The sequence below is a fragment of the Bos javanicus genome, chromosome 3 (assembly GCF_032452875.1).
Source record: "Bos javanicus breed banteng chromosome 3, ARS-OSU_banteng_1.0, whole genome shotgun sequence".
NCBI classification, from domain to species: domain Eukaryota; kingdom Metazoa; phylum Chordata; class Mammalia; order Artiodactyla; family Bovidae; genus Bos; species Bos javanicus.
In genome coordinates, this window is record NC_083870.1 from 3,222,896 (window position 1) to 3,241,607 (window position 18,712).

The following is an 18,712-nucleotide window of genomic DNA, read 5'->3' on the forward strand; positions in this document are numbered from 1 at the left end:
ATATGTCCCCATTATTCTTTGAGCACTGTTTTACTTCCTGGCATAGCAAGGTGTTCTAAACACATCTTGTGCTTTCTGTGGTGGAACTCTGGAACGAGCTATTTCTCTAAGAAAACTTGGTTCCATTTAATGGTAAACGGTTTTTAGAAATGAAGATCTGGGTGCCAGATGTACTTGTTTCTGCTGGAGTATTATCGCTTCTATGTCCTCTCAAGAGTCCAGAGCCAGGAAATACATATTGATATTTGGCATATGTGTATGTAAGCACACATATATCTATTTATATCTGTCTATATTAATAACTATAAGTTTATACAGATATTTCCCATCATTCCAGTGTTGCAAGGTTTATTTTAGCCTCCTCCCTTCCATGTTCATAATTTCCTTCTCTGATACTGAAACATTTAGCATCCATTACTCACAATACATGTAATTGCTCAGTCCTAGAATATGTTTATAATAGTTTCAGATTTGCACTTGCATTACTGTGAAAAACAAACCTTCTGACTAGCTTGCAACCTTCTTTCTATAGTTCTTTTTGGTTTTAGCCTAAGGGTATATAGTTAAAATCTGTGTTCAGAAATTGATGGGTCAGTTCTTCTTTCACCACCCCCTTCAATATGGTTATGATATTCACTTTATTTTAAATTGAGATCTTATTTTTAAATTTATTATTTTATTTTTTTGGCTGCACCACACAGGATGTAGGATCTTACTTAGTTTCCTGACCAGAGATTGAACCTGGGGCCCAGCAGTGAAATGGGGTCCTAACCACTGGACCACCAGGGCATTCCTCATTATTTGTGATTTTAAAGACAAACATTGACTATGAAATGCTCTAGATTTTTGTTAGACTCAGGATCTCAGTTCTTGATCTGTTCGTACTCTTCAATTCCTTCTACTCTTAACCTCAAAATATACAACCAAATTGAACACCTGAGGTGAGAAAATAGGAGAGGTCTTATGAGACATGTAGATCTATTAATTGCCTTAAGGAAATTTAAACAAAAACAAAGGCTTAACTTTTATTTCAAGGGGCAGAGAGTTTGTATGTAGGGTAGCATGCCTTCAATTACATGTGTGATCCTGTTCAGTATGGTGATAATTTTTTAGAAATGGAACTAACTTTTAAACACAGTATACTGTTTCTTTTATTTTTTATTTGGCTGCACAGGGTCTTAGCTGCTGCATGTGGGATCTAGTTCCCCAACCAGGGATGGAACCTGTGTCCCTGAATTGGGAGCACAGAGCCTTAGCCACTGGACCACCAGGAAGTCCCCTGTTTCTTTTAAATTTAAAGCTGCTGGATTTTTTTCCCTTTTCCTTTCTCCCCCCTTTGTGGTGTGCTCAGTCATGTCTGACTCTTTGTGACCGCATGGACTGTAGCCCACCAGGCTCCTCTGCCCTTGGGATTTCCCAGGCAAGAATACTGGAATGAGTTGCCATTTCTTCCTCCAGGGGATCTTCCTGACCCAGGGATTGAATCCATGTCTCCTGTGTCTCCTGCACTGCATACAGATTGTTTACTGCTGAGCCACTAGGGAAGCTTTTTACCCCTTACTTACATATAATTTGTGTCTGTTTTTTAGGTTTGTTGTAATGGTACAAGGGTATTTGTGCAAAAGGAAATTCTTGATCAATTTACAGAGGAAGTGGTGAAACAGACGCAAAGGATAAAAATTGGAGATCCCCTTCTGGAAGATACAAGGATGGGTCCCCTCATCAACCGACCACATCTGGAGCGAGTCCTTGGGTTTGTTAAAGTGGCAAAGGAGCAGGTAAGAAACAAGTAGAGATGCGACGAGATGAGGGGAAGGGTAATTCCTCCTGGGTTACTTGCTCTGCGCGCTTCCCTGTGGTCATGTCCATCTGGGAGCCGTATTCTGCACTGCACTTGCAGTAGAGTGACTTAAGTGTCCATTCGTTCAGGACACAGGTAGCATTTCCAGAATGCATATTGAGGTTGTGTGTTTAACATAAAGTATGCATTCTTCCTTTCTTTTTTGGCAGGGTGCTAAAGTGTTATGTGGTGGAGACGTCTTTGTACCTGAAGACCCCAAATTAAAGGATGGGTATTACATGAGACCTTGTGTGTTAAGTATGTCCTCTTCTTGTTTGCTTTTAAACAGTTTGAATTAAATGTTAGACACACAAAAAAATTTATAAACTGTACATATGGTGTAAGGCAAGGGTCGGAACTGTGTGTCGCCGCTACTCAGATGTGAGAAGTAGAAGTTCTCTGTTGCCGTGGAAGCCTCCTGTTTGCCCCTCCTCTTCTTGGATGGTGTTATCAGTTACCTGGGACTTAACTAGGCACACACCTGTTGTTCTAGAACCAAAATGAAAATTCATGTTTGATTAAAACTTAAATAGTGAATTTCTTTTCTCAAGCAACTTGGTAAAGAGTGTGTTTTACTTTGAACTTTTAGATCATCAGTATAATAAAACCAATTTGTCAGACAGTATACTAATATTAAAACTTAACTGATATAATAATTGTTAGCATTTCCTTTCAGTCTGAACAGTCTCCGGGTTTGGACAGTCAAGTGTGTGGTCATCCTGCTGTTCTCATCCGTCTCCTCCCCTCCTGCCTGCGGGGACACTGTTTTAGACGGTGGGGGTGTTAGTATCTACTGTAAAAATACTGCCAGTCTTCTTGGCTTTAAAAAACTATATATAGATGAAATAATGCAGTATAATTCCTTACACCTTATCTTGAAGATAGATTCAGCTGACTTTGTCCCTGAGGTTGATAGTGGTGCCACTTTTCAACACTTGGTATTTGACTTGATGCAGTTTAACCTTTAGCCCTTGCTAGAAAAGCAACTACTGAGGCTTAAAGGCTGTGCATTTAGCATCCATACCATGAACTAGCTTGTAGCTGTTAAAGAAGAAGGAAAACTTACATTATGTTTTTAAATAGCAAATATAGGTTAAGCAATAGTGTATGTGGTATTATCCCAAATCTGAAAAACCAGATATGTGCATGGGACAAAGAAGGAGCAGAGAACATGCATCATAATATTGATAGTGGGTTTACTTCTCTAGATGCTTGGAGTAAAGGTGATTTTTGTTAAACTTCATGCATTGCTGAATATTACAGATTTTCTGTAGATTATGTTTGTTTATTTAGTTGAAGGATAATTGCTTTACAGTGTTGTGTTGGTTTCTGCTATACAGTGTGAATCAGCTATAAGTATAGATCCGTGCCTTCCCTCTTGAGCCTCCTTCCCACGCCCCCCACCCCACCCATCCTGGCCGGCTCACCTCCCTGTTACACAGCAGCTCCCCTCTCGCTGTCTGTTTACACATGGTGGGTCAACGCTGGTCTCCCAACTCGTCCCACCCTCTCCTCCCTGCCGACCCTCGCTCTGTGTCCGCAACTCTGTATCGTAAAGATGCCTGCCTCTATGCTTGCCCTGCAAATAGGATCCTCAGTACCTTTTGTAGATTCCATAAATATGCATTAGTATATGATATTTGTTTTCCTCTTTCTGACTTACTTCACTCTATGTAACAAGTTCTAGGTTGATCCCTCTCACTACAACAGACTTAAATTGAGAATGTGTATTTTGCAATTAGGAAAAAAAAATTTTTTTTAAGCTGTGAACCTATGTAAAGAACAGGGAGCTAACTACCTCCACTTCATCCTAGTGATTCTGAAAGCCCAATTTGTGGTCCACAGTGTCAGTATCGCTTGGAAAACTAGTCGAGGCAGATTTCTGGCCTCTGCCCTAGACCCCCAAATGTAACTCTGAGGGGCTAGAACCTCAAGACCTGCGTTTTGGGAGAATGGATACATGTACATGTATGGTCGAGTCCTTTCGCTGTCCACCTGGAACTGCACAGCATCGTTAATCGGCTATACTCCAATACAAAATAAAAAGTTCAAAAGGGAAAGAAAGTTCTCAGTTTGTTTTTGTGCACATTAAAGTTTGAGACTGACTCCAGAGGCTCAATCTTTAGATTCATTTACTAGATTTGGGGCTGAAGTACAGTGCAGGGACCTCTCTTTTCTCACATATGAGCTGCTGCTTTATCCCCTCATCTCTTGACTCTGGTGTAGAGCATACTGCACACAGTGCCACACTCTGTTATCAGCCTGCGTAAGACGAACTGTATTCTGGGACAGTTGGGTAATGAACTGTCATGAATCATTTACTATTCTAACTAACACTTTCCCTAAACATGGTATATGGACTAGCAGTTTTCAGAGATTTAGATCATAGTAAACTATCCTTGCAGAGAAGGCGATGGCACCCCACTCCAGTACTCTTGCCTGGAAAATCCCACGGATGGAGGAGCCTGGTAGGCTGCAGTCTATGGGGTTGCAAAGAGTTGCACATGAGTGAGCGACTTCACTTTCATTTCACTTTCAAACTATCCTTAATCACCACCTAAAATTATTAAATATACCTTTGTAGATAATTTCGGTGTCCCCAAAGTACACTGTTACATACAGAGGAACAAAGAGCTGTTTTTACTTTGTATATACAAGCTCTGATCTATCTCTGAGGAGATTTTGGAGTCCTCATCTTTATAGATATGTGAGTAGTTGGTTTTTAGCTTTGGCTGGTGTAAAGCTGGTATTTATAGTAGGGCTCTAAGGCTGTTTTCCTGCCTCAGCATTTACATATATCACACAGCCTTACGGACGCATATCTCACTCCTTGCAATGGTTGCCAGCGCTGAGATGAGCTGTTTCTCAGCCACAGTGAGATAAAAGCACCATTCTCTTGAAGGTCACTGGGGTTCACTGTTGCACATCTAAATATATGAGCTTCTTTAGGTATACATGTGTATTTTAAAAAGTCAAGTGTGAATTTAATCATTTTAGGGAGTTAATCACTTAAGTACATTTTCATATTAATTGAACACCCATTCAGTTATTTCTGTTTATGTTTGTACATTGTATTTTCTCTTTAAAAATACTGTTTCTCCTTCTACTATCACAGTTATTAAGAAAAAGTGAAAAAGTGTAAAAAATATTAATCTTGTATGACATTTTAACAGAAATTGGGATATATGTACAGTTTGTATTTTTTTCAGTGACTCTTCATCATAAGCATTTGCTTATTTTCTTCAAAAACATTACTTTTCGCGGCTTTATGGAAGTTCATCATTGGGGTGTGTTTTGTTCACACGAGCATCCCATCGATTTTAGATGCCTTGCTTGCTGCTTCTCGTTTTCCTTGTCACAGGAGTGTTGTGATGGAAGTCCTTGTACATATATCCTTGTCCACCTCATTACCTGTGTCCTTGAAAAGTGAAAGTGTTAGTTGCTCAGTTGTGTCCGACTCTTTGAGACACCATGAACTGTAGCCCACCAGGCTCCTCTGTCCATGGAATTTTCCAGGCAAGAATACTGGCATGGGGAGCCATTCCCTTCTCCAGGGGACCATCCCGACCCAGGGATTAAACTCGGGTCTCCTGTGTTGCAGGCAGATTCTTTACCATCTGAGCCATCAGGGAAGCCCTAACTTTGTCTTTATGATGAATATAAAAAAAAGTAGATGTAGAATGAACACAAAGGCCATGACTCCTTAATATGCAGTGTTCATGATCATGCAGGAAGGATGCTCTGATTTATAATCACACTGGAAATGTTGCATTGAAATTTTTCTAAAGCTGTGTATTTCGCTGTTTACTATGAACAAGGAATTTTAACATGCCAGCATGTTAAAAGGAATTCAGATAATTCCTTCACTGATGTTTGATTTTTAAAATAATGTTTGCAGCTAATTGCCGAGATGACATGACCTGTGTAAAAGAAGAAATCTTTGGACCAGTTATGTCCATTTTATCATTTGACACTGAAGCTGAGGTTCTGGAAAGAGCCAACGACACCACTTTTGGACTAGCTGCTGGTGTCTTCACCAGGTAGGTGGGGAAGGACACTCCACGCAGCTTTGAAGGAAGGGGGCTGCTATGTCTCCTTAGATATTCATCTTATTCCTCCACTGGCGTTTGCCCTCGTTGCATTTGCATCAGCATGTTCTATCTGCTTCAGGTAGAGTCAGAAGATGCCAACGTAGCAGCACAGCCGGAACCCTACTGTTGAGTTTAAATTAAGCCATTAGCTTTATTGATACATCCTATTCTTTTTTTTATTCATTCATTGAATAAGTATTTAAGTTTCTGATCTATGTAAAACATTGTGTTAGGTCCCTATTAAAAAATACATGTCAAGGAATTTAGAAACCTGTAAGCATATAAATACTGGCAGTAGTTTTCAAAGACATGATTTTTAATAGCTTTATAGTAGTCCCTAAATTGGGATGCATTGTAACACATATAGGCCTTCTAGTGTGTATTTAGGGTGCTGTTTCCAATTTTAACTATTGTAAGTAATGTGATTACTATCTTGGTAAATAAACTTAAACCGCTGAAAAGCAAACAGTGATTTGGGAGTAAAATTCTTTGAAAATGATTGCAGATTGTTTGATTATATACAAACTCTGATTTGTCTTTGGCAATAGTAGGCAGTTTTCTAAGACTGCTTTACAATTGAGAATATGCTGTTTCTTTAGTTATATACAAGTTTGGGGGGTTTTTTGTAGTTTTGTGGTGAGGAACTTGGGGAGGAAGACCCAAGTCTCCCTTGAGGACCTGATGAGTTGAGTTGTGAAGGAAAGAACGAGGAGCTCCTTTTTGTTGTTGTTTCTAACGGACTTTGTTTTTTTAGAGCAGTTTTAGGTGCAATGCAAAATTGAGTGCGAAGTACAGAGATTTCCCAGTCTCTCCGCCCCAACATGTGCACAGTCTCCCCGTGATCGACATCGCCCACCAGAGTGGTACAGTTGTTAGAACTGATGAGCCTCCATGAACACGTCATTATCACCCAAAGACCATGGTTCACGTGAGGGCTCACTCTTGGTGTGCGTTCTGTGCATTTGCACACGTATAACACGGACCCAGTGCTGTCGTGTCAAACAAAGCAGTCTCACTGTCCTAAAAGCCGTCTCTGAGGAGCTGCTCGTGTTGATGTGAGGAGAGAGTGGATTATGTCCTTCCTGCTACTTTGCCGCACCACCAAAATACAAAGGCCAGTTACAGAGGATGGTAACTCCTTTTTAAAAAAAAAAGACAGCTTTGTTAGGATAATTCACCTACCAAATAATTCACTCATTTAAAGTATACAATTCAGTAGTGTTTAGTGTATTTATAGATTGTACAACCGTCATTATAATCTAACTTTAGAACATTTCTGTCATCCCAAGAACATTAACAGGTACTCTGCATTCTCCCTCCCCCCACCCATGGCAACCACTAATCTGCTTTCTGTCTTTATAGATTTGCATATTTTGAAAATTCTACATAAATGAAATCGTACAGTATGTGGCCTTTCATGACTAGCTTCTTTCATTTAGTTCATTTACTAGGTTCTTTTCAAAGTTCATTTACGTTGTAGTCTGTATCACAACTTTATTCCTTTCTGCTACTGTGTGTGTGAAAGTCGCTCAGTTATGTCTGACTCTTTGTGACCCAATGGACTGTAGCCCACCAAGCTTCTCTCTCCATGGGATTCTCCAGGCAAAAATACTGGAGTGGGTTGCCATGCCCTTCTCCAGGGGATCTTCCCAACCCAGGGATCAAATCCAGGTCTCCCACATTGCAGGCGGATTCTTTACCATCTGAGCCACCAGGGAAGCCCTTTTCTATACTGAGTAATATTCTGTTGTATGAATATATCACACTTTGTTTATTCATTCACAAATTGATAGACATTAGGGCTATTTCTACTTTTTGGCTGTTATGAATAGTGCTCCAATGAGCATTCATCTATGAGTTTTTGTGTGAAAATTTCTTTGTGTGCATGTTTCATTTTGCTTGGTATAAACCCAGGAGTAGAATTGCTGGATCATATGGAAACTCTCTGTTTAACTTTTTGAGGAAATGCCAAACTGTTTTCCAAAGTGGCAGCAGTACTTTACTTTCCCATCAGCAGTGTTTAAGGATTCCAGTTTCTCCACATCCTCACTAGCAACTGCTATTATCTGTTCTTTTGATTTTAGCCATCCTAGTGATGGCAACCCACTCCAGTGTTCTTGCCTGGAGAATCCCAGGGATGGCGGAGCCTGGTGGGCTGCCATCTATGGGGTCACACAGAGTCGGACACGATTGAAGTGACTTAGCAGCAGCAGTGGATATGCAGCAGTGTCTTGTAGTTTTGATTTGCATTTCTGTGAGTTGCCTTTTTACTTTTCTGATAATCTCACTTGCGATACAAAATTGAAAAATTTTTATAGATCAAAATTATTCTATTTTTTTTAATCTGTTACTTTTGGTGTCTTGTCTAAGAAGGTTGTGTCTAACAGAAGGTCATGGAGATTTATTCCTGTATTCTTTGAAGAGTTTTATGGTTTTCAGTCTGATACTTTAGTTAAGTGATCCATGTGAGTTAATTTTTGTGCGCTGTGTGAGAAGGGGCTGGCTCTTCATTCCTTTGCATGTGGACATCCGGTTGCTCCAGCATTGTTTGCTGAAAAGATTATTTTCCCCCATTGAATTGTTTTTAGCACCCTTGTTGCTGCTACATATTTTATAGATGCTTTTGGATGAGACTACAAAATTCCAATTCTTACCTATTTTGCCTGGATGGTATAAGATTTTAAAACACATTGTGAAGAAATAAGAATTTGTCAATGTTTTGAAACTCTTAGAAGTGACAGTCTCACTTTTCCTGTTAAAGTTGTAGCAAAAGAAACTATGACTAACCAATGCAATTTATTTCTTCATAGGGACATCCAGCGCGCCCACAGAGTGGTGGCGGAGCTCCAGGCTGGAATGTGCTTCATTAACAACTACAATGTCAGTCCAGTGGAGTTGCCCTTTGGTGGATATAAGAAGTCAGGTGAGGAGTTGGGAATTGTGAAAAATTCTTGTCTCTGGAGACACTGGTCATAACAGATCAGGTTCCTAAACTTGTATGTGTATCAGAATTACCAAAATGTATATGAATTCCTCGTCCTTCCCAGGCCCACTGTATCCATGAGAATGGAAGCCAAGCATCTTTATTTTTTCCAGAAGTTCTCCAGAAGGTTCTGATGTATAAGTTGGCTTGTGAACAGTAGCATTACTTTTTCCTCACAGTCGATAATTGCTGTAAGCATAAAACCATTCTGAGATGTCCTAACCATAGCAAGCTTATAATAGTCTGTTAGGAGATTTGAGGCATCAGGAACATAGCCATTACTTTGAGGTTCTTTTCTTTGGCACTTGTTGCTAATTACACCAGTTTTGTGAAGTGGGCTTCCCTGGTGACTAAAATGGTAAAGAATCTGCCTGGAATGCAGGAGATCTGGGTTTAATCCTTAGGTCAGGAGGATCCCCTGGAGAAGGGAATGGCTGTCACTCCAGTATTCTTGCCTGGAGAATTCCATGGACAGAGGAGCTTGGTGGGCTATAGTCCATGGGGAAGCTAAGAGTCGGACATGACTGAGCAACTAACACTTTGACTATATGAAAATCGGTTTGGACTTTGTAGACGTACCTTTCTAAGGGTCTGACCCCTAGTCTCTTGGCAGGTATTTATAGCCGTCGCAGTGTTGGCAAACACATAAATACCGACAAAAAATGGTGAGGTGGTGGGTGTTTGTTTGACAGTTTTATTGGTATTGTGTTTGGTATCACCCTGGCATTCTCTACTCATACATCTCTAGATTCTTGTCCCTGTGGGATTACGCGGGGAAGGTATCACACAGACTCAAATGCAGGGTAGGAATCAGGACTCTGTTTTGTTCATTCTTAACCCTCAGATTGTTTGGAATCTGTAGCTGTGGCCTCAGTGGGGCCTCTGCACCCAGCTCTCCCTTCCTAATCTGCATCTTTGCATCAGTGCCCATGGATAGTTCTACATGAGATGAGAGGACAGAAAGCTGGCCTAACGTGCCTGGTGAGCTCCACGCTGAGAGGCTCTGAAAAGGAACAAAAGCTAGAGAAGGCCCTACCGGCCTTTGAGTGTGTCGCCTTTGGAATGGTGCCCCCTGGAGACACGCAGTTTTGGAGGCTGGGCCTAGGCCTTAGGATGCAGAGCCTGCCTCAGCCTGGGGCAGGAGCACAAGGAAGGCTGTCCTTGTAGCACGCAGCCTCATCTACAAGGGATTGCGTGGTGTCTTGGCTTTGAGTAGCCTGAGGGCCTATAGGGTCCACTCCCCACATGAGTGGGCAGAGTCTAAATAGTTGGTGCTCCTAAAGATTCAATATAAGAGGAGGTTACTAAGTGTGTTATGTAGAGTTAGGTTTTAAGTTAGCACTGACCTTTAAAGGCATCAGGTTGATAATTGTAGAGAATGCTCTAATGTTTGATGAGGAAATCTGAACATTTTAGACCTTAGCCCAGAAAAGTAAATACTGGAAGTTAAGGTTCATACTGGTAAGAAATGAAGCTAAGTGTTTCCCCGTCCCTGTCCTTGAAGGCCAGCAGGTCACTTTCCGCACGTCTGGCTCCACAGCCACAGCCTGCGGGGAGGACGGGCTCCCGGAAGCTGTGCCACTGCGCTCTCCCCAGCCCGGGAGCAGGCCCTGCGCGTCTCTGCAGGCCGCCGTGGCTGGGGCCCGCCAGTGGCACATCCTCACCCTGTCTCTCTCTTTCAGGATTCGGCAGAGAGAACGGCCGGGTGACAATTGAGTACTATTCACAGCTGAAGACCGTGTGTGTGGAGATGGGTGACGTGGAGTCTGCTTTTTGAACACGCGGTGACACCAGTGAATAACGAGAGCCAGCTGCACGACTGTGGCAGTGCGGCCGCCTGCTGGTTCAGACCCAGAATATTGGTCATTCAGGATAAGAAAATGGTTCAGTGATGCTCTTCATGGCTCAGTCATTTTCCTAAGTGAAAATGTGCTTAAGTGTCTTTTATATACTAATCAGGAAAGCTTGATTTTCCTCAAAGCTGATTTCTCTAAATAATCTTTGAGAGTCACTAACAACTTTCCAGAGAACAGAGGGAGGACCAGGATTGTCCATCTCCCATGGAGCCCACCCACTCATGGGTTCATTTCAGCATACTTTAAAGAATACTTGCCTTTAGAGGTTCCTGGGCGTATCAGAAGAGATTTCTGCTCCTTGGTGTTTTTAAGTCCACGGTCCCTTGTCATCCCGCAGAGAAGGCTGATAGTGGGGACAGCGGGCTTGGCTAACAGGCAGGTCAGTGGGCCGTGGACGCTGATTGGCCAGAGCCAGCGCTGTGGTGGTGGTGGTGGTGGGGTGGTGGTTGGGGAAGGGGGAATCAGCTCCAATCCTTGAGTTACAGCTTGCTCTCTTACAATGGAAGGGTTTCCTTTTAAATGTACAGATCCTTTTTATGCCACTGCAGTATGCTAAAACTAAATAAATCACACTGACAGCCTTTTCAGTGTCATGTTTTGAAGCTAAACACATCTTAGGGCTATAGAGGGACACAGGATGGGCTAAAGTTCAAGACAGAGGATTTGACATTCTTTGCAGTGAGTACACGCAGGCAGGCTTCTGCTGCTGTAACGAACTATCAATGGCCCACGAAGACTTCTGGGCTCCGTTTTCTTCCCAGCCCCAAAGAACAGGGCCTGCCTTTGAAGGGCTGTCAGTTCACAGTGACTGCTCAGACTGTTGCAGCAATCCTTACCTTGCTGCCTTACCAGCCTTTCAGGGAAGTAATTTAGGTTTAATAGTATTAGGGTTCTCCAGAGAAACAGAACCAATAGAGTAGAACAGGTGAGTGTAAGCAAAGATTTCTTACAGGAGTTGGCTCATGTGATTATTACGGCAGCTGAGAGAGAAGGCCCATAGTCTTCTGGCTGCAAGCTGGAACCCAGGAAAGATAGTGGTGTAATTCAGTCCATGTCCTGAGGCCTGAGAACCTGGAGTGCTGCCGGCGTCTAAGGGCAGAAGACGGACACTCGGCTCCAGCAGAAGCTGGATCTGCCGCTCTTGTGCCTTTGTTCTGGTTGGGGTGTTTAATGGTTGGATGAGGCCCACCCACAGTGGGGAGGGCCATCTGCTTTGCTTATTTATTAGTTCACCAGTTCAAACGCTGATCTCTTCTGGAAACACCCTCATAGACACATTGGGGCACCATATAGCCCAGTCTGATCGACACATAAACATCACAGTAGCCAATAGGCAAGGGATGATTCTTGTTACTGGGCCTGCATCTGTTTATGTACTGTGGTGGGCAAACACTGTAATTAGAGGATGAGAACAGTTGAATCAGCCTTTCTTGATAGATAATTGCACAGAGGGTCCTCTTGATGGATACTTGTACACAGGGTCCTCTCTTGACAGATACTTGTGCAGAGGGTCCTCTCTTGATGGATACTTGCACACAGGGTCCTCTCTCGATGGATACTTGCACACAGGGTTATGGATACTGAGCAAGGCCAACAGGGATCTCACTCCATGTCTCAGGATCCTGGTGTGACTTCAGCAGTGGCAGCCGCCTGGATAAGACGGGTTTCTAGTAATCCCTCTGAAGAGAAAGCAGCTAAGGTGTTCTGTCTGCTACTTCCCTTCTCATCAAATACTCACACTGAACATGAGGAAGTTCTTAGCCCTAGTTTTTAGATGAAGAAACTCAGAATTGGAAAAGTCTTGACCACAGTCAAGTCATAGGTTGAGGAGCGGGGTTCCAACCCAGGAATGTGGGGTTGTTATTCTTGTGCTTTCTGCTCCTTGCACGCTTCCTAGTCCTTAGTTCTGTGTACTCATTTCCTATGACAGTTTACCGCAAACGTGGGGACTTTAAAACAACACCTTTATTATTTCATGTTTCTGGAAGTCCGAAGTCCACAATGGTTTTACTGGGCAGATCAGGGTGTTGGCGGGGCCCAGCTCCCTCTGTAGGCTCTAGGAGAGACTCCTCCTGACTTTTCCAGTCTCCAGAGTGCATTCTGTGGCTCATGGCCCCTCTGCCTTCAGCACCAACAGCTTAGCATCAGGTCTCTCCCTGCTTCCCTTGCCCTCCTCTGTGTAGGCAGATCTCCCTCTCTTTCTCGACAATTGTGACAGCATTGGGGACCGACCAGACGGTCCATAATTATCTCTCATCTCAAGACCCTTAACTTAGTCATATTGTAAAGACTCCTTTTGCCATATAAAGTAATATTCAAAGGTCCCAAAAATTAGGAAGTGGGCATACCTGATGAGGAGCATTATTCCAGCTGCCACCCCAGCCTTGTCCAATGTGTTCTGGATGTTAACAGCTATTGTATTTCACAAATTGGCCTGAACAAAGATTCTTAGCTGTTAATGAAGCATCTTAGGACAATAATATATATATATATATATAAAATGCATTTAAGGAAACATGATTTAGCCTAGGGGCCAGGCCTTCCTTTGGTTTAGAAGAAGTTGTGTCATCTAGTTAAATTCTGGAATCTTTTTTTCTCCACTAGTATTTTGATTCACTTTTGAAAGTTAAGCAGAAGGTATCCTTCTTTCTCCCTCCTCCCATCTAATCTGATCTTCCGGAGGTAACTACTGTTAATGTTTGGGTGCATATCTTTCCCAAGATTTTCTTAGAAGTAATAACTATTAACCCTGTATCTTGATGAAGCCATGTGTAAATGTATTCAGCTCATGTTCCTTCGTATGCATTGTAGGATTTCTTTGGTTGACAAATTCCTGTGGGAAAGCATCACTTAACTGCTATTGATAGAAACTGTCTTGGAGTTGTATTGATGGGAAAGAGGAAAACCAAGACTCATGTTGGCTCACTCCTTTGCAGTAGCTCAGAGTGCTGATCTCTGGTCTGACTTTTCATTCCATATAGAAGCAATCTCTCACTTGGGCAGGTCTTTTTCAGATAAAAGGTAGCCACTGGGCCCCTTCTTTCTACCTGCTCCTCTATTTCTTACCTTGGAGTCTTTTGCTGCCTAAGGCAAGAATCTGGCAGAATGAAAGTTGGTTACAGTGTACTGACAGCAGCGTGGAAGCCATCCTACCAGGAGCTTCCAGAGATGGGGGTTTGGACAGCCCCGAGCCCTTGCTTGCTTCTTACAATGGCAGTCTCCACCTTGGCTTCTCCAAAGTGCCTAGTTCTGAATTTGGCTTTCATTTGAAGTGAATATAATTCCTTGTTTTTTTTTTAATACCTAAAGACCTATGTTTTTCTTTCTAGGGTATTGAGGGGAAAAAATCTGCAAAGGGGAAAAAGGAGACTAAGCCTTAGCAGTTAAGAGATGCTGTGAAAAACTATCAAGTCAGATCAGCAGTGAGCAGTCTCTCACTGTGAACTAGAGTTCCTCATGCTTTGCTTAAGGCCGACTGTGGCTTCAGTTAGAACACAATCCACGTTCCTTACTGTGTCCACCGTGTCCTGCGATCTCACTTCCTCTGTTCACCTGTGCGTTACTCTGCCAGACTCGTTCTTGCCTCAGGAACCTCATGTTCACTGTCCCTCTTCCCCAGAGAGCATGTTTTCCCAGATTTCCCATGGTCTCCCTATAAGCTGAAAGCCCAAAAGTAAACATTTACCTCCTTAAATCTACGGTACACACCCTCATCCCACTGTGCTATTTTATTTACTTCAAAACATTTATCACTATTTGAGATTACATGCTTGGCTAGAATGGAAACTCTAAAAGCCAGAACTGCCGTGCCACTGGGCTCACAGGAAGTACTCAGTGTTTGTTTAGGTGAACGGATTAGAAGGGTTGGGTAGAGCCCTGGTACACAGTATGGTCCCAGGGCAGCAGGCCTATGAATCAAGAGTCTGTATTTTCACAAGATCCTCAGGAGATTCTTATGCACAATAGTTTGCCAAACACTGTATTTAGAGCAGTGGTTCTCAACTTTGGCCACATGTCTGAAATACCCAGAGAAAGCTTTGAAAATAGATTCTAATTTAATTGATTTGGGATTTGGCCTAACTTGTCTGTATTCTTAAAATGTTCCTGCCAGGGTGAATTTAGGGGACAGTCAAGGTTGAGAGCCACTGCTCTACTGCTGTGCTATCACTAGCCACATGTAGCTATTTAAACACAAAACTAAATGCAAACTCAGCCTTTTAGTTGCTCTCACCGCATTTCAAGTATTCCATGGCACACGTGGGTCGTGGTTCCTGTAGTGGACAGTGGAGATGAATATTTCCATCATATCAGAAAGTTCAATTGGACAGCGCGGCTTAAGAGAGGAAACTGAGAGAGCTGTTTTCGATTGAGTTAGGAGAGCATCTTTGGAAACAAATGCTATAGCGGAGAAAAGGAAACGGGGCCAACTCTGGGTGGGTGGGGTCCTTGGAACACTGGTTGCTGACGTTTGATGAAGTTTCACCAGCAGGTGGCGCTCATGCTTTCTCCCGCACCTCGTGCTGGAGCCTGAGCTGGCCCTTAGCCCTGGTGGGGACAGAGCTGGGCACTGCACGCACCGTTGTTTGATTCTTCAGAGCCTCATACAGCAAGGATGGGCAGAGGTCAAGATGATGGACCAGAAGGATGTGGCAGTCTCTTCCTCCCACAAATACATCTAAAACAGTCAACGTGTGGAACAGTTCTCACGGAATACCTGCTGAACGCTGGCAGATCTCATATAACCAGAGCTGTAGGAAAGATGGCTGGGTAGGACAAAAGAAAAATGTAACTGGGATGGGACATGTGGCCCTGGGAGGGAGCTGTGAGAGAGGAAATGTTCCCCCATTCTGGGAAGCCCCTTCAGTGGCTGGGGGATCAGCCGGGACACAAAGGGAGCTTCAGAGGCTTGGAGGAGAGTGCAGCGGCTGCACTGTGGCAGGCGGAACAGAGACCTGCACCGACGGTCCTGGCCATGGGCAAACTGAATAATGCAGAAGAGTGAATAAGTGATCTGGAAGATAAAATAATGGAACTCGCCCTATCAGAACATCAGACAAATTTTAAAAATGAAACCAATATTTGAGACCTATGGGAGAACATGAAGTGAGCCAATCTACACATAATAGGGATCCCAGAAGGAGAAGAAAAAAGGGGGTCAAACATGTATCTGAAAGAAATTAGCTGAAAACTTCCCAAACCTAAAGAAGGAAACACATATCCAAGTATAGGAAGCTGAGACAGTCCCAAACAAGATGAACCCAAACAGACCTCCCCCAAGACATAATTGAAATGACAAAAGTTAAAGTGAGGGTCCTAGAGGCAGCAAGAGAAAAGCAGTTACAAGGGATCCTCCGTAAGACTATCAGCCAGAAGGGAGTGGGAAGATATAAAGGTCCTGGAAGATAAAAATCTACAACCTATGATACTCTACCCAGTTAGAGTATCACTTAGAAACATTGGGCTGCACCCCACAGGCCCACAAGCCCTGTACTTGCCCATCCTTGAGACCAAAAATGAGCCTGGAGTCAGTGACTGACATCGGTGGTTTAATGGATGGGGGATCTTACGTGTCTAAAGCAAGCTCCCACTGTGTGCAGCAGTAAGGGGGCAGGACATGGTGGCAATCTTTGCTCCCGAGGGGAGGTTACCAGTTACGGGGGGATTGAGGTTAGGTTAGGTTGTCTTATCTGTTACCAGGGAAACTGGCAGAGGGTCATGCTCCTCACCGCTGCTTTGATAAGTGATCACAGAGGAGATACACTGATCTAAAGATTAGAACAGTCACTAGCTGATGTGGGGGCAAGTGTACAGGAAGGTCAGTCATGTGAGTAGGGTACAGGCCCTTGTCAAGCAGGGGATGTACAGGAAGCAGGAGAACAGCCATCCTGGGGACCTGCTCATACACTCCACACCTACATCCCCTGCATGACCCTCACAGTCTTTGTCCACCTCTGTTCCATGATCCTGGGGACAGGTGTGTAGCGGGGCACTGCAACCAACCAAATACCACAAATAGAGATGGCAGCAGCCAAAGAGTATCAACAGTAAGATACCTAGTGTGCCAAGAAAAATCATTTGCCAGAATGGGGACAGATTTTGGAGCCAAGCACTAACTGGGTTAATAGAGAGGAAGCCAATAGGAGCAGCAATGCCCTGTCTGCTTACAAGGAAGGTAAGGCCACCCCTGGCATTCACAAACCCAGAGCCACCCGCATGGGGCAGGGAAGACCCTAGCTCTGAAGGAAACATTCTAGTGCTCTAGCCAGAAGTGTTTTGTTAGCAGTGCACACATTGCTGCTGCTGCTAAGTTGCGTCAGTCATGTCCGATTCTGCGCGATCCCATAGACGGCAGCCCAACAGGCTCCCCCGTCCCTGGGATTCTCCAGGCAAGAACACTGGAGTGGGTTGCCATTTCCTTCTCCAATGCATGAAAGTGAAAAGTGAAAGTGAAGTCGCTCAGTCGTGTCTGACTCTTCGCAACCCCATGGACTGCAGCCTACCAGGCTTCTCCATCCATGGTATTTTCCAGGCAAGAGTACTGGAATGGGGTGCCATCACCTTCTCCGAGCGCACACATTAGGTCTTCCCAAATGAAAAACAGTTAATTCTCCTAGTTGGACTTGTATGTGCAGCCCTATTCCAGCCCACAGAGCATAGCCTGGGATAAGGGGCTCATGGGCAGTCACCCTGGCAAAGTGTGAGCGGTATTGTGTGGTAACGTTTGCTGACAGGTCCTTGTGGCATATTGGCATGTGGGAGCAGAAGCTGGTAAGAGTATTTCCCCTCCCCCGTGGTCAGTCCTCCCCCATGTGGTCTCATGAGCCAGATCAAGTTTTCACAGAAGTCCAGAGGAAGACAACAGTGGCCTCTTGCAATGCCCCTAGCAATCTGATTCATTTCTCAGTGAGGTTCTCAGACGTCCTCTGCTCAGGCTAGGGATGAAATGTAAGACGTCTGACAGGCACAGCGCTAGGAAAAGAGGACTGTTAAGCAAAACACAAGCAATGTCCACATTCTGAGAGGATACCACAGCTGTCCTGGTCTGTGCTGCAGTTCAGAAAACTCGGGTTTCCAGTAATATACAGGAACATGTCCAAAATCACATCTCCAATGGCCACCTAGCTTTACCTTAGATGTCTGAACCACAGCTCCTCCATCTGGACTTTCAAATGTATTCCCCTCCACAATGGCCAGAGCAGCTGTGCCATGCAGGTTCCTCCAGTCAGTAAAGTTTAAGTTAAACCATATGTTAAGTCAGAATGACTTCTCCATATATCTGTATGTGAAGATTTCCCCATCCTTTCCCTTTTTGATTGCAGTTTTTTGATAGATCAAAGTATATGTCCTTCAAAGCAAGGGCGAATGCTGCCTGCACTGTGTCCAGACCATGTTCCTCCAGCCAGGCCTCCTTTATATTTGCCTATTTCGCTACATTGCAGGAAAACTGATCAGACACTGTTGATAAGCTCTGAGGTATGTTAATGGGGAAATATTTTAGAGGCTACATACTTTGTCAGTTACACCAGATTGTTACAAACATGGTACATGTGCTTTTAGCAATAGAGGTAAAGCAAGCAGTGTTACATATCCTGAGTATTTATACTCCATGACAGCTTCACTAGAGAATTTTCATTTCCTCCTGAACATCAAGGCAAAAGTGTGGCTAACAGAGTAACTTTCATAAATCCAGACTTCAGTTAACAGTACTAGAATTTAGTATCCACTGAAACGTATTTTTCTCTCCAAAATTACCCTCATTTCCACTAAACACAGCCAAATCAAGACTGATTTGTCAATTGACTGCATAGGCCCCTCGAAACTGGCTGTGGTGGAACTCCTCAGGCGTCTCAGACTGAATTCCCAAAAGGCCTTTCGAGGCCAGGAAAGCCAAGCCAGGGTCCGCCATCAGACTCTGCCTCAGTGGAATCCCCTCTTACAGCAG

The 18,712-nt window shown here is 43.6% G+C and overlaps 1 protein-coding gene across 2 annotated transcripts in view; it reads left to right on the top strand.

Moving 5' to 3' along the window:
- The window catches only part of ALDH9A1 (aldehyde dehydrogenase 9 family member A1), a 29,076-nt gene extending 17,725 nt beyond the window's left edge, over positions 1-11,351 (top strand). For both annotated transcript variants that reach the window (XM_061399766.1, XM_061399771.1), the window contains exons 7-11: positions 1,590-1,778; positions 2,011-2,098; positions 5,739-5,880; positions 8,742-8,854; positions 10,597-11,351. In XM_061399766.1, coding sequence (XP_061255750.1) covers positions 1,590-1,778; positions 2,011-2,098; positions 5,739-5,880; positions 8,742-8,854; positions 10,597-10,691 — 627 coding nt within the window. In that variant the 3' untranslated portion in view covers positions 10,692-11,351. The remainder of the gene's footprint in view (positions 1-1,589; positions 1,779-2,010; positions 2,099-5,738; positions 5,881-8,741; positions 8,855-10,596) is intronic.
- The last annotated feature ends 7,361 nt before the right edge of the window (positions 11,352-18,712 follow it).